The 15867-nt window shown below is 35.9% G+C and overlaps 2 protein-coding genes across 2 annotated transcripts; one reads left to right on the forward strand and one right to left on the reverse strand.

Annotated features, from left to right (window-relative positions):
- Window positions 1-3685: 3685 nt before the first annotated feature.
- Window positions 3686-8006, forward strand: LOC107866980 (ornithine transcarbamylase, chloroplastic). The gene is made up of 5 exons (XM_016713049.2): window positions 3686-4026; window positions 6148-6476; window positions 6940-7071; window positions 7165-7440; window positions 7731-8006. The coding sequence occupies exons 1-5, from the start codon at window positions 3753-3755 to the stop codon at window positions 7911-7913; spliced, it is 1194 nt and encodes a 397-aa protein (XP_016568535.1). The 5' UTR covers window positions 3686-3752; the 3' UTR covers window positions 7914-8006.
- Window positions 8007-8269: 263 nt separating this feature from the next.
- Window positions 8270-15126, reverse strand: LOC107866979 (auxilin-like protein 1). The gene is made up of 7 exons (XM_016713048.2): window positions 14566-15126; window positions 9484-13264; window positions 9308-9397; window positions 9159-9224; window positions 8978-9067; window positions 8536-8712; window positions 8270-8454 (listed from the first exon to the last, which is right to left on the reverse strand). Exons 1-7 carry the CDS (start codon window positions 14937-14939, stop codon window positions 8419-8421), a joined length of 4614 nt encoding a protein of 1537 aa, XP_016568534.1. The 5' UTR covers window positions 14940-15126; the 3' UTR covers window positions 8270-8418.
- Window positions 15127-15867: the final 741 nt, after the last annotated feature.

Below are 15867 nucleotides of genomic sequence, written 5' to 3' on the forward strand. Positions count from 1 at the left end.
AACTGTGGAATTCTACTCTAATAGCTGAACACATACCATATAAAAGATTAAATAGAGGTATACGACCCATCAATTTAGTTTCTGATAAACCATGATCATTTAGTATTGGATTAACTCAAGGTGAAGAAGTTAAAATGATTTCTACTCCTATACAATTGAAGAAATCAGTAGCATCGAAGAGGTGAGGTCGAAGTATCGTAATAATAGAGAGAGGATGACCGAAATTATGAAATTAAAAAAAATTGAAAAAAAAAACTTCATCTCCAAAACCCCCCAAAATACAAAAATTTGAGAAAAAAAAATCGAAGAATCAAGTAAAATTTCAAGTCCCGATATAGAAAACTCCTTTGAATATGATACGGAAGAAGATAAAGACGAAGAGTTATTTGTATATTTATTTATTAGCTAATGGGTACTAATTTGTGTGTATATATACTAATATACAAACCTTGTTGTGTATATATATACATTTGGGGACATGTAATGTATTTGTATTTTTGTATATACGTATGAAATTTACACATGTATTTTTGGACAGTATTGAACTTGTATTTGGATTGTCCTATGTCCTTTGGAGGGTAACATATGTATCTATTTGTGTGTATTTACTTTGTATATGTTTTTATTAGCTAATGGGTACTAATTTGTGTATTGTGTGTGTGTGTGTATATATATATTTGTTCTTTTTGTAATAGAGATTTATGTTATATATGCATATATATACATAATGGACAGATATGTAGTTGTAAATACATATGCAGATATAAATGTATTTTTGTATTGTAAATACATATGCAGATTTGTGTGTCTATATATTTTGTATATTTTTGAGATATGTATATGTAATATAGCTATATGTCTCTTATGGAAAAGAAAAAATCTTAATCATTAAAATAATAATCAGTTATGTAATTTTTGTAAAAATATTAACTAGGCCAAACCCATCGACGGCCCCCTACACTTGGCACCATCTTTCACTTTGACACCTTAAGTGGACGTTGTTCACTTTTGACACCTCATGTCTATAAAACATGTCATTTTGGCACTTTTCAACATCAGCTCTGGTGCATGGATCTCACTCGCTATCATCATGGATTACCTGATCAATTAATCTGTATCATCTAATTTTACATTGCCACATCATTATATATACACATAATTAATTTTTTTTTTAAAAGGCCAAAACAGATGACAATTATATCAGTGAATTAATGACACATGTTTTATTCCCTGGATAATTATAAAAAAGCTCTCCCCCCACATTGTCTTCTCCACCCAACTTTCTTTTAGCTTAAACCTCCATTAATGAAGATTGAGCTTTCCAATAATGATAAACATACCTCCTCATTCTCTAACAATAATAGATCTATATTAATAGCTTCATGAATTTCAGATATATGATGAAAATACGGAGAAGGATGAATTTCAGATCTACATTGATTATTTCCTACTAGTAAAGAATCCACTATCCTTGTGGAAAAGTAAAAAAAAAAATTGCATTTGTCCTCTTAAATAATTTCACCTTTCTTTGCGCACTTTGTGTTTGATAAAATTCCCCAAAGAAGTAAATCATTGAATTTTTAGTGATCTTTTGCATTTTTTAGGAGTTTTGGAGAAATTTTGATTTGGGTATTTCTTATTGAAGTCATATGTGTATGTTCAATAGGTAAAAGAAAATGGAGAAGAAAGGAGTATTTTGCTGTGTTCTTTGTGTGGGTTGATGGAATGAACTTTTTTTTTTCTTTTGGGTGTTAATGATGTCGTGGGTGGAAGAGGAGAATTTTGGGTTGTTGTTTTGGGTGTAATTTGGTTGTTGTTAGTATGATACTGTGTTCCATTGATTCTTGAAAAATTCAACTTTCATTAATGGAGGTTAAGTTAAAGAAAAATTGTGTGGAGAAGATGAAATTTTAAAAATTTTCATGTATAATTTTAAAAAAATATAAAGATGAAAAAATAAAAAAAAATATTCCTCAAAAATTACAAAAATACCTTTGAAACGCGCCCAAAAGCGAGTCTAATACACTCTCTTTGCTGAATCAGCAAAAGGTGTCAAAGTGACACAGTTTATGACTACTTGAGGTGTCAAAAGTGAAAAACGTTCAATTAAAGTGCCAAAGTGAAAAATCGTGCCAAGTTTAGGAGGTTACCGATAGGCTTGGCCTATTGACTAATATAGATTTATTAGTTATGTAATTTAAGCAAAAATCATCTATGAAATAAGGTCCATTTCTAAAAACTTTGAGTTGGGCCTTTATAATGTCTTGTTCACTATCACAGATCACAAGATTTGGCCCATTAGTGAAGTATTGATGTTTTGTTGGGCCAAGAAACACCCTCGTGAATTGTCACTCACCACTCACCACCATTGGTCATTTGATACACCATTTCCTCTTAAAAATTTGAATATTTGATCTTGAATGAGATTTGAAATGAAATTTGGAAGTCATTTCAAATGGTTATTTATTGATTAATTGATCTATGATTTAACTTCAAAATTGGATATAAATTTGAAGTTTGAAAAATAGATTTTAAGAGTTTTTTTATAAAAATTATTCTCAAAACTTAACTATATCTCACGTTCAAACATGAATTTAATTTCTAAATGCGTTTTTCAACTTAACTCCAAATATCTTCGTTTTTTTTTCTCAAACTTCAATCAAATCATGTCCAAATATCTATATCTTCTAATGGAATTTGATTTTCAAATACATTGATCAAGACTACATCCTTCATTTTCTAATTTTATTTATTTATTTATTTTACTTTTAAATATTTTAATATCATCTAATTGTTATCCATAGAATATCAAAAAAAGGAAAAGGAACAAATATATTCTCGAACTATCATAAATGGTACGTGTATACTTTTCGTCATATTTTTTATACACATATGTCCCCAATTATCATTAATGAAATGGTATGTATATACCCCTTATATTAACAATAGAAAAAATATATGTACCTAAAATATGACGGAGGATATATATGTACCTTTTATCATAATTTGAGAGTATATTTGTCTCTTACTATTAAATTTTTTTAATCTAAAATAATTAACCCAAAATCACTATCCGATCCAATAAACCCACTATCCGATCCTCTTCCAATTAAAATTCAAGAAACGCTTATCCAACAAACGTTTTTTTCCACCCTCTAAACGATATACAACAACAACACTTACTACTATCTATTTCAAAAAAAAAAAAATTATTAATCCATACCACCCAAAAACAACACCAAATAAATTGAACCCTCACTTTCAAATTTCCAGTGAAATTTTATCCGAAAACACTATCCATCATTGATCAACACCACATAGCTACTGTCTCCATCAAATCGAAAACATTCTATCGACGAATCATTACCGCACCCTTAGCTTCGGCCACTTCTGACTCTATCTCCACTCCCTTCAACCAGTGAACACTAACTAGCAGCAACAATGGGTTTATTTGGTCGGATAGTATTTTTGGATTAATTATTTTTAAAAAATTAAAATAAAAAAGGATAAATATATTTTCGAACTATGATAAATGATACATATATACCCGTTATTATACTTTGAGTACATATATGCTCCTATGCAAACTATTTCATTAACGGACATATGCATACCCAAAATATGAGGAAAAATATGTTTATCATTTATTATAATTCCGGAATATAGTAATCTTTTTCTCTATCAAAAATAAGCACTTAACTGTAGTTTAATTTTAAAAAATAAATTAAGGGTGACAGATACAGGCAAAAAGTATGCTTAGTAGGGTTTATTATCAACACAAATTATACTTTCTTTCCCCCAAACTAAAACAAATCCACCGAGCTCTACTTGACACAATGGCCGCCATTTTCTGTAACTTATCTTCCCTCCGATCACCCGATTCCCCCTCATTCTCCTCTCTCTCCAGCTCCGGCATTCAATGGTCACGCTTTTCCGGTGTATTTTCACCTTCTCCGATCACATTTCCGGCCATTCGTAGACGTGTCTCATGCCAGTCCACTTCTCCGGCAACCTCCTCCGTCAACGGTAATGGCTCGCTCCTGTTTTTCCTTCAAATTTTTCCTTTTTTATATCGTTTCATTTGCTAACTCATTTGGATAATGTAAATGTTTAAATCTACAATGTGTGTCGTAAACCTAGAGAATTTGGTAAGTTCTGCTTGATTTACTGCCCTATGTTTTACTCCCTCTGTTTCAATATAGCTGTCACGTTTTGCTTCTCGAGAATCAATTTGAATAATTTTCAAAGCTAAATTTGATCAATTTTAAGCAATAGCTATCACGTTTCGCTTCTAGAAGGTCAATTTAACTAATTTTCAAAGCTAAACTCGATCGATTTTAAGCAATAGCTGTCACGTTTCTCTTCTAGAGAGTCAATGTAACTATTTTTTCAAAGCTAAATTCGATCAATTTTAAGCAATAGCTGTCACGTTTCACTTCTATAGAGTCGATGTAACTATTTTTTCAAAGCTAAATTTGATCAATTTTAGGCAATAGCTGTCACGTTTCGCTTCTAGAGAGTCAATGGAAACTAATTTTCAAAGCTAAATTTGATCAATTTTAAGCAATAGCTGTCACATTTCGCTTCTAGAGACTAATTTTCAAAGCTAAATTCGATCAATTTTAAGCAATGGCTGTCACGTTTCGCTTCTAGAGACTAATTTTCAAAGCTAAATTCGATCAATTTTAAGCAATAGCTGTCACGTTTCGCTTCTAGAGACTAATTTTTCAAAGCTAAATTCGATCAATTTTAAGCAATTGCTGTCACGTTTCTCTTCTAGAGAGTCAATGTAACTAATTTTCAAAGCTAAATTCAATCGATTTTAAGCAGTAGCTGTCACGTTTCGCATCTAGAGAGTCAATGTAACTAATTTCAAAGCTAAATTCAATCGATTTTAAGCAATAGCTTTCACGTTTCGTTTCTAGAGAGTCAATTTGATTAATTTTCAAAGCTAAATGCGGTTAATTTAATGCTTGAAATTAAAATTTGTATGTTAAAAATCTATTCGGAAAGTGCTACAAGTTGCAATTTTTCTCATATCAATATATGATGAAAGTGAAATGTTAGTCAAATTGACTCTCAAAAAGGAAACTGTGACGAGTATTTTGGAACGGAAAGGGTAGTTGCAGATTTCTATTAGTCTGGAGAATGCTGTTTTTAATTAGCTTATTACTGTTCTTTTGGTCTATCAAGTTTGTTTTACAATGCAGCATTTAGTGTTTCATTTTTGATCTATTGGTTTTTGGATTAACCTTGGTTTCACACTTTACCTCCGGTGTGAATCGAATTTCCAACCTACTAGTTAGATGTGTGGTGTCCAATGTCACCGTGCATGCACTGTTTAATGTGGTGGCTCTACGTGAGTTTTAACCATCTCTGTGGTGGAGTCAAAATTCTCACTAATAGTGTTCAAACACCTAGAAGCTAAGTGGATTCGACATCTGTTATATACACATAAAATATAATTTTAACCTTATATATATAGTTCAATTTTCCTATGCATGCTTCCTGATCGTTTTTATTGTCTGCTGAGCTAGTAGTATTCTCATGAGCTATGGTATCATGCAAAAAAACCATGCTTTTCAAAACCAAGAAGTATTGTTTATAGCCTACAAACTACGGAGTTTGTATCAAACACTTTTGTTTTGGTTCTACTGTGAAGACATTGTTGTATAGATAGTTGATACAACCTGATTAGAGATTATAGTTGATAAAATAAGCCTTAGTGTATATATTCTTACATCTTCTTGGTGTAATTTTAATGAAATTTTCCTGATATATCAAAAACAAATTAGAGAAAATATGTATATAACTGAGAAACCCCCAAGGGCCCCATGGTGCAAAGTTAGATACCATGATGTCTGCCTAGCCCAGACATTACAAGTTACTTTCATTAAAGTGCTTCTGAACCCGCGAGAACAATAATAATGTGTCCTCTAGTCTTGGAACTTGAAGTGCTTTGATAAAGTTTCTCATGATAAATTCAAGAGAATGCTCGACAATGGATTAACCCGTGTTTTATTTAAAAATGGCTGGAGAAGTGAGAAGTGAGAACTGCCCGCCAGTAATGTCTAGGTTACAACCTTTTGTCAAATACGGGTTGCTACTTAAGTAGAGTTTTCTGATGCCTCTTGTTCTCTATTGCAGCAAATGCCAAGGACTTTCTGCACATAAGCGATTTTGATAAATCAACTATTTTGAACGTCTTGGATCGAGCCAAAGAGGTCAAAGCACTTATAAAATCAGGAGAGAGGACATATCTTCCATTTAAAGGTAAAACAATGGCGATGATATTTGCTAAGCCATCTATGAGGACAAGGGTTTCCTTTGAGACAGGGTTTTACTTGCTTGGTGGCCACGCCATATACTTGGGACCAGATGACATACAGATGGCTAAGCGGGAAGAAACTCGTGATGTTGCTCGTGTTTTGTCTCGCTATAATGATGTCATTATGGCTCGAGTTTTTGCTCATCAGGTATGCTGGTGAGTTTTCTGTTTTAACTTGTTCCTGGTACATGGTGAGTTTCCTATTTCGGCTTCTTCCTGGTGCACTTTAGTGCCGTATCGCATGTGAAGCACTGCTAACATTCTTGTTTGTTCGAGTTATGTCCAGTCATGCTTCTGTGTCCTCTAAATCCACCCTTGACATCATTATCCCTTTAAAATATTTGGTTGCCCCTTCTGAACAGTAGCTCATACAAGAGCTTTTCTTTATCTTTTCTGTTGGAGCTGAATTTTGGATCCATCTTGTACTCAATATCTGTATGATGTTGCCTTCCCCTGCAAGTTAATTTAGCATATGATCATTCATGCCCAAGTGTCCATCAGTTTCAGGGTTTGTACAATTTGAGACGGTTGACCTGAGAAATTGATATGGGAGGGTTGGACATTTCTAAGCACGTTAAAATTTTCTCTTTTTTTGTTTATTGCTGCTGCAGGATATTCTAGATCTTGCTAAATATGCAACGGTACCAGTGATTAATGGTCTGACAGACTACAACCATCCTTGCCAAATTATGGCTGATGCCCTTACAATAGTTGAACATGTTGGTCAGCTGGAAGGAACTAAGGTTTAGCTCTTTCAGACGAACATTTGAATGGTCTCCCACTTTCTGGTTCTGGCGATAAGGTTTTTGCACTTTAATATTGGTTGCAAATTTCAGGTTGTCTATATTGGAGATGGAAACAACATAGTGCATTCTTGGTTGTTGCTGGCGTCAGTAATTCCTTTCCACTTTGTTTGTGCCTGTCCAAAAGGTTTCGAACCTGATCAGGAAACAGTTAAGAAAGCACAAAATGCTGGAGTAAGCAAAATTGAGATAACTAATGATCCAAAGGAAGCTGTTAAAGGAGCTGATGTTGTATACTCGGATGTCTGGGCGAGCATGGGACAAAAGGAAGAAGCTGCACAGCGTCGTCGGGTGTTTCAAGGATTCCAGGTAGGAGTGCGGTAAATTTCTAAGCTATATAAGTCTGTTCGTCTTGTGCATGGAGAGCAAGACACCTTTTTAAATTTACATGGAATTGCTTGCCATCTAACCAATAGTATAGGATGCTAGGCACAGAAGTGTCCCTCGCTATTGATGCTTTAAATAGCGCTCCTAGTATTGATAAGCGCGATGAAACAATCAAATAGTGAATGATAACATCTGTGAATTGTGGGCTCCCTGTCTTTACACTGAAGCACGTACGCTTGTCTTTCCCTGACATCTGATTTATTTGTCAACAGGTGGATGAAGGACTCATGAAAATAGCTGGACAGAAGGCTTATTTTATGCATTGTTTGCCTGCAGAGAGGGGTGTCGAAGTCACTAATGGCGTGATTGAAGCGCCAAACTCAATTGTATGGGACCAAGCTGAAAACCGCATGCATGCACAAAATGTAATTATGCTTCATGTAATGGGCTTGTAATTGCATCTTCTGTCCTAATATAGACATTCTTCCTAAACAATATTTTGCTTGGTGCATTATGTTTGTTTATATAACTCAAGGTTCTAAGTTCTAGCAATGTCTTTATTCTGATATTGATTGTCATCGACGATCTTGTATGTAGATTTTGACTATAACATAAATATCTCGATAGTGTATAGTTTTCTAAGATACTAGTAGATACAATCGCCACTTGACCATAACATTTCAAAAGGAGACCATGCAAAGGTAGAATACCATGGAAACTTAACGAAGTCACACAGCTTCGGTAGATCACATCTTTGAAAACTTTTGCTTTTCAACATATCTTAACGCGTAATTTACCTTGCATTTCAACATTTTGTAAATAACTTTACCCTGAATTTCCAAACTGATAAGCTGCTTGTTCATGTCTAAGATAAGATTGTCAATAGTTCAATGTATATACAAAACAACAAATTAAGGCAACATTCGTCTTCATCTTGAAAAGGTGATGGCCGAAACATTGTCACCTCTCTTCTGAGTTGAACCTGTTCCATGCGGCCTTTGGTTCACAAAAGCAAATAATCAGATTCAAATACGAGCAACGGGCACAAATCAGAGCATGCAGCTAGAGAAACATTACCTTTAGAAGATCAAAAACCTTTTCACAAACATATTTTTGCTGAATGTTTGCTCCTCTTTGCTGCAACTTATCAGGGTGAACATAAAGAGTTGCTCTCCGGTAGGCTTTCTTCACAGCAGCAGTCGTAATAATCTCAGTCAGCGAGATAGGTTGCCAACCACTATTGGGTCCAAGGATCTGCATTTGCAAAAACAATGCGAAATTAGTGACAATTGGTGTACATATTTGAACAGGGGAAAAACTACATCGAGATCGGTGCAATGAACTTTCAAAAAAAAAGTCCAACTTCCTAGTTTCTTGAAGATGAATCGCTATACATTTTCCTAACGAAAGAGAGGTAGCATTTTGAGATATTTGAAACCAGTCCAACCTTCCGGCCAGTTTATATTCATAATTAGACAAGGGATAAAATACTTGGGCACGCATTAATTGGGATACATACATATTGCAGAGTAGAAAGAAGTGCACGTAGGTTCCCTTCCTTCCCGCTGGCCCATCTTTTAATGTCAGCATCAAGAGCTTCTGCTAGTCTCTGAAATTTAAACACATGCATAAGCAATCACAACTAACATGTTAACATCATTAACTCCATAAGAACACCTATTCATATCAAGAAAATTTACATCTCTCTCTGTTTGCTCTTTCTGAGCCAGAATATCGCGCTGATTCTTCTCCGCGAGGGCTTTTGCCTGAAAAGATAAGTAGAAAATAAAAATGAACATGCTTGGACAATGTCCAGGAACTAGTATCGTACAAATAGAGTTAAACATACTGCTCGTTCCATTATCCTCTGGTGCCTCTCCAACCTTGCTTTGCGCCTCTGAGCTGATTCAGTATTACTTCCATCAAATTTCTCCAAATCCTGCATTTAATAAGTAGATCATTCTTCTGTATTGTCACGATATATGCACTAGGAGAGAAGCAGGAAACAAAGTGAATAATACTCACGGAAGAAGAAAGGCTGTGCTTCAATCCATTCTCTCTGGTTGTACTAGCAAATCTTTCAACACCGTCTCTATCTACTTGAGACCTTAATTCAGCTATGCTTTTTTGTGATAAAGCTTTCTCTAAAGCACGTTCACGGGCTTCTGCAGTTGCCCTCTCCACAGCAGCTCGCTCTGCTTTAAGCTTGGCTTCAATGGAAGCTTTGTCTGTTGATGCCTTGATACTTGCAGAAGCCTTCTCACGCTTCTCTCGTGCCTCAGCCATTACTCTTTGCCGAGCTTCAGCAGTTGCTCTCTCCACAGCAGCTCGTTCTGCTCTTTCACAGGCTTCAGCAAAAGCCCTCTCACGAACCTCCCGAATTGCTCTTTCCACAACTATTCTGTCTTTTTCCCTTTCCCTTTGTCTCGTGTCCACTTCATTCTTTCTACCATTATATTTGTCCTCCACTTCTTTTTGTATTGAGTCTTTGGTCTCCTCTTCTACAACAGTTTTTTCGCTAAGATTGTTTTCTTCCTTGTGTAGTTCTGCCTTTACCTCTTCATCACTGTCCAGTGGTTCACGGTCACCAGGTAAAGAAGAGCATTCCAAGTCTTCTGAGTTCTCATCAGACTTCTTTACTTGCTGAGCTGCTTCAATATCTTTGTTTTTCTCAACCTGATCAACGATACTATCCCCCTTGATTGATTCCTCAGTCTCTACATGTCCACGAACCCAAGAGTCATCCCCTTCTTCAAGATTTGAGGATTCTTCTGGTTCCCTACCGGTCTCATCCATTCGTTTCTGTTCAAGGTTTATGTCAATAAATGTGGTATTCTTTTGTTCTTCAGAAGGGTGGACCTCAGGTACAAAATGTGATTCATCATCACTCACATTCTCTTGAATGACATCAGAGAAGCTCTCTGTCTCAAACAACAGTTTTTCACTTGGAAGATTGTCCGCACTGTTCATGCAAGGGGAATCATAATTCACTTCCTTCGCATCCTCAGATGAGGCCTCATATGTATCTTGCACAATGCCCTCAGAGGCATCCTCTTCACTAGCAGTTTCCGTTATCTCCTTCTCCCTTGAATTGGATGCCTCTTCACTTACTCCATCCTTCTCACAATCGGCATGCTCATTGATGGATTCAGATACTCCTTGTATTCCTTCAAAATCAACTGCCTGCTGACTAATTTCAAGGTCATCATTTTCTAGTTGATTTTCATAAGCTTCTTGCATCTCACTTGAACAAGTACCACTATCATGATCAGGTTCATTAACAGATCTCTTTGAATCTTGTTTATCAGCAACACCTGGAGCCACACTTGTCTCCTGATCATCCTCACTCTTATCGGAGGCTTCCAGCCCACTATCAGTTCCTTCAGCCTCCTGACTTGCATCAGTCTTTCTATTCTGTGTGAATTTATCAGGTTGGTTCTCCATTTCTTCAGTTGCTTCATACTGACAAGTCTCTACGGATAAGTTCTGAAGTAGTTCCCCTTCAGATCCTTCTTCATTTCTCTCACTTTCTTCCCCTTCACGAGAGTAGATTGTTTTGTTGCAAATCTGCTCACGCTCATGAACCCCATCTGATGTCCTGGCGTCTTGTCCCCCTTGGAAATCATCCAGTCTACTCTCAATGCCTTCTTTCTCGCAGCCATGTTGTGGCTTCTCATCATTTTCCACCCATATGAAGGCTTCCTTGTGCACAATGTCAGTTTCTTCTTCATCGGAGCTCCTTCCTAATCTACTTTTGTTCTCTTCCATCTCAACCTTTTCCAACCACTCCGGCACTGCACTGGATTCCAAGTCTTCATGCTTCAATGTTTCGTTTTCTGGAGGTGTCTTTCCGTTGTTACGTAGATTATCATTCTCCATTTCTTGGAATTCAATTTTCTCCTCGGTATGCAGCGCCGTAGAATTCTGCAAGTTCTTGAAACTCCACTGCTCAACAAATGTCAACTCTAGATTGTTCTTCATGTTTTCTGACTTCTTCAACTCGGTGGAACAATTTCCTTTCTCCTTAGAAAAGCAATACTCTTTGTTCATTTCTGAATTTACAAATTCTTCAGAATCGTGCATCAGAGCTGAATTAGAAGTATCCTTGTATTGCTCTGGAGCTTCTGCCTTCCCAAGAACATTTAGTGTTGGCTTTATAATATCCCCCATTGATTTGATGTTATCTGGCGCTTCTCCAAGCTCCATGGTCTTGTTACTTGTAGGCATCTCCTCTAGCTTGTATACATGTTTGTTGTTCTCCATAGATGGTTGAGCGCGATTGTTGCTCCCAACCCGTTGAGATGCCAAAGTTTGAGAATTCTCCTTTCTACTGCTTACCACTTCCGGAAACCAAGCTCCTGCTACATCTCTGTGAGATGCTTCAACATTTCCAGCAACTCTTTGCTGTTCTTTAAGATTGAAGCATGAAGCAAAATCAGCACTGCTTGATGGAATTCCCCTGCAAACCTCAGAAAATGGAGGCAATCCAATACCTAATTTTCTCTGCAATTCTATAGTATTTCTCATGCTACTTCTTGTGTTGCACTCAAACCTATTATCCTTGGATTTTAAGCTACCTTTAGACCTTCGTTTCTGAGAAGCTGGAACACCTTCATTTCTCTCCATTAGCTCTTTTGCTAGTCTAATACTTTCTTGAGCCTTCTCAATGGCTTTTTTCAAAGTGGCAGCAGAAATAGCAGCTGCTGAATTTGCATCAAGTTCCTCATCAGAGGAAGGCAGTGAAGTATCAGCGGCATGAATACCCCTTCCAGATGCACCAAATGTGGAATCAGGACCAGGTATTTTTGACTGAAAAGGCTGGCCCTTGATGTCATTGGCCATGGCGCTTGAAGTTGATGCCCCTTCAGTGGAACTTGATCTCCTGTCAAATTCATCACGTGCACTAAAAAATTTACCATTGAACGCATCCCAGCTAGATCCACTTGTAGCCTTCACTACGCCAACTGAACTTTGTTTCTTGGGAAAATGCAAAATCTCCTTTCTATCATGTCCATTAAATAACTCCCCACTAAAGCTCCTGTCAAGATGAACTTCATCGTCAAGATGAACTTCATCTGAACCTTGTTTCTTGGGGAAATGCAAGTCCCCATTCCTATCACGTTCTTCTCTAAATATTTCCCCACTTAAGTGCCTATTGTGATGTCCATCTGAACTTTGTTTCTTGGGGACATGCAAATCCACATTCTTAGCATGCCCTTCTTTAAATATTTCCCCCCTAAAGCTCCTGTTGCGATGTACTCCATCTGAACTTTGGATCTTCGGGACATGCAAATCCCCATTCGTAGCATGCCCTTCTTTAAATATTTCCCCACTAAAGCTCCTGTTGCGATGTCCTCCAGCTAAACTTCGGATCTTTGGGATATGCAAATCCCCATTCCTAGCATGTCCTTTAAATATTTCCCCACTAAAGCTCCTGTTGCGATGTACTCCATCTGAATTTTGCATCTTTGGGACATGAAAATCCCCCTTCCTATCACGTCCATTAAATACTTCCCCACTGAAACTCCTATGGCGAAGTACATCACCTTTTACAAAGGTTGCTTGTTGACAGCATTCAGTCTTTGGTAAATGAGAACTTTCATCTATAAAATGCGTAAAACCGGGGACAGCATGGAGTTGAGCTATCTGTGTCATACCATTTGATCCATCAGTGCTTCTTTGGCTGGTCTTATGATAAGATAGGTTAAAATGCTTTGGCCCATCCAAAGATTGATTAGTTGCATCACATGAGGACTCTTTTTGCCTTCCACTTGGACTAAATTGATCGGATCCTTCCGAAGCAGTCCTACACGCGACAACAAAAGGAAATTAAATATGTTGTACCAAAAGCAACCAATGCACATAGTATCCTTCAAACACACACTGAGGAAATCTGGCAAATGACACAGAAATAAAGGCAATCAAGAGAATTGCAATTTAATACGGAAGGTTGTCTTTTCCCCTGTGAGAAACCAGACCAAGCAAGGACAACGCACATTGTAAATGTCCATTAAATTTGAGAGCATGTCTAAGTTATTACACTTGAAAAGGCTATAGACGTGTAATTAAGCATCAAATAACGACAAATTTGGCTTAAAACCTTCCGTTAAGAAGGTGACAAGCAGGATTAACATTTCGTAAGCCAACATAACTTAGCCAATTACAAAGCAAAAGGATATCAGATTACCAGATAAGCTATAGAAGACAGACACGTCTCAGAACGAGCATCAACCGAGAATTTATGGATATTCTTTTTTAACTAAAAAGGTTTACCTATTGAATATTCCATATCAGAAATATTTGAATGCTTCAACCAATTGATATATGCTTTTATATGAAAGTCTAATTTACAGGTTCCCCAGCAGAACAGGTAAATTTGTGTGCTTCAATGACATATTTTCTTATATAAAAATGTCTTATTTACCGGTTTCCGCAGAGCAAAAATCGTATATATATTTCACCTAAAGTAGCTTGAAAGTAGCAGAAACTCGATACTACGGAAAAATGGAAGCTATTAAACAGAAAAAAGGAATTATTAAGCACACAAGGTATATACAAACTGAAGCAAAACCAGAAATTAGGAACAGATATAAAACACGAAACAGCGGCATATAAACTTCAAATAATTGTGCCTTTGCTTTTACTTTTTCCTATTTCTTTTCTATCATTTTCATTTCTGCATATCAACCAAAGCTACAACAATGTAGAATTCGACACTGCCAAATGTAAAAGCAACCGAAAGTACTGCACTAACAATGCGAAGAAATGCCGAAAAACAAACAGATGATCGACCGAAACATGTAGAAACAAGCAAGTTAACACATTACAAAATCCAAACTATTCGATAAACAAAAAGTAAAAAAAAAAAAAAAAGGAGTAGCAATCATGAAAAAACTGACAGTGCAAAAAAGCACACAAAATTAAACTCATTACCGATTCAACACTAACAGAAATATCCATAAACTAAAAGTAAAAAAAAAATCATGAAAATGTACAGTGAGAAAACACATAAAAGGAAACTCAATACAAATTCAAGCTACGACTAACAGAAATCTTCATTTGAGCAAAAAAAAAGTCTCAAAAAAAAAACACGCAAAATGAACTCACCGAGATTTAGCAGAGGAACGTTTTCCTTTTTTAACTTTAGAAAACAACTCTTCATACGGCACAGCAATATCATTATCCTCTTCAGAAAAACCACCAAAAATGTTGGAATAATCAACCTTCATCGAGCTCCGACAATCATCGGAAACCGCCGTAGCATCCAAACCAGAAAGATCAAGCACAGGAATTGACGAACCACGAGAAACACCAAAAATCTCAGAGTAATCCGGAGCTCCGGGAGACAAAACCGGAGCTCCGAACTGCGAATGTGAACCTGCAAAAACGCCGTCGTACGGATGCTGTTGCTTAGCGGAAAATGAAAAGGCATTTGTGTTAGAGAGTTTTCTTCTATGTAAAGGCCGCGAAAGAGACTCCATTGAAGTACATACAAAAGAAGAAAGAAGAATGAACTAGGGTTGCTATTTATGGTGGAATTTTTTGGTTTTATTTTTTATTTTTAGCTTCGGTGATGTTTGTTTGTCTGAAGAATAAAAGGAAGAAGAGAAAATGGAGATTTTTTTTTGTGACAGAATAATTACAAAATGTGATTTCTGAAGGGTCGTTTTGTAATTTTGAGTAATTTTATATTCTATATAAGTGTGTTTTTTGCTGTACGGTATACTTGTTTCCAAGTCTCCAACTTGGATTGATCAACTCGTTCGGTGATTAGTACTTTCTCCGCCTTTCAATTTGTTCGTCTCGTTTTACTTATTAATTGCGAAACAAAATTGGTAGTTTTTTAAATTTGCCTTCGTGTAATTGGTATTGACAATATCGTATTGTTATGTGATTACAAGATTTCAAACTAAAAAATATAAGATAAAATTGTCTATAATACACTTTTATGATAGGATCTTTTCCCAAATCGATACATAGTGTGAACTTTAATGCACCATATTATTTTTTTAAATTTTCACAAACATATTTAGAAAACAAGATTAGAACATACTTTTATATATTTTCTATATTTTTAGTATAAAATTATGAAATTCAAAAAACTCTCTATTTTATTAAATTTCATGTCAGTTTAAATTAGACAAATAAATTTATAACAACAACAACAAACTCTGTGTATTCTCACATAGTGAGCTCTGGGGAGGATAAGATGTACGCAATCCATACCTTTACCTCTAAAGAATTAGAAAGGCTGTTTCCGATAGACCCCCGACTCGAGACAGTGAGACAAATAAATTTAAAACGACGAAAATGCTACTTTCTTGAATCATTTTTATTTATCTAATACTATTGATTTGATACACTATACGATGTAATAAATCATTTTTATTTATCCAATAGTAGTTTTAG

Source organism: Capsicum annuum, chromosome 4, assembly GCF_002878395.1.
Source record: "Capsicum annuum cultivar UCD-10X-F1 chromosome 4, UCD10Xv1.1, whole genome shotgun sequence".
In the NCBI taxonomy this organism is placed as follows: domain Eukaryota; kingdom Viridiplantae; phylum Streptophyta; class Magnoliopsida; order Solanales; family Solanaceae; genus Capsicum; species Capsicum annuum.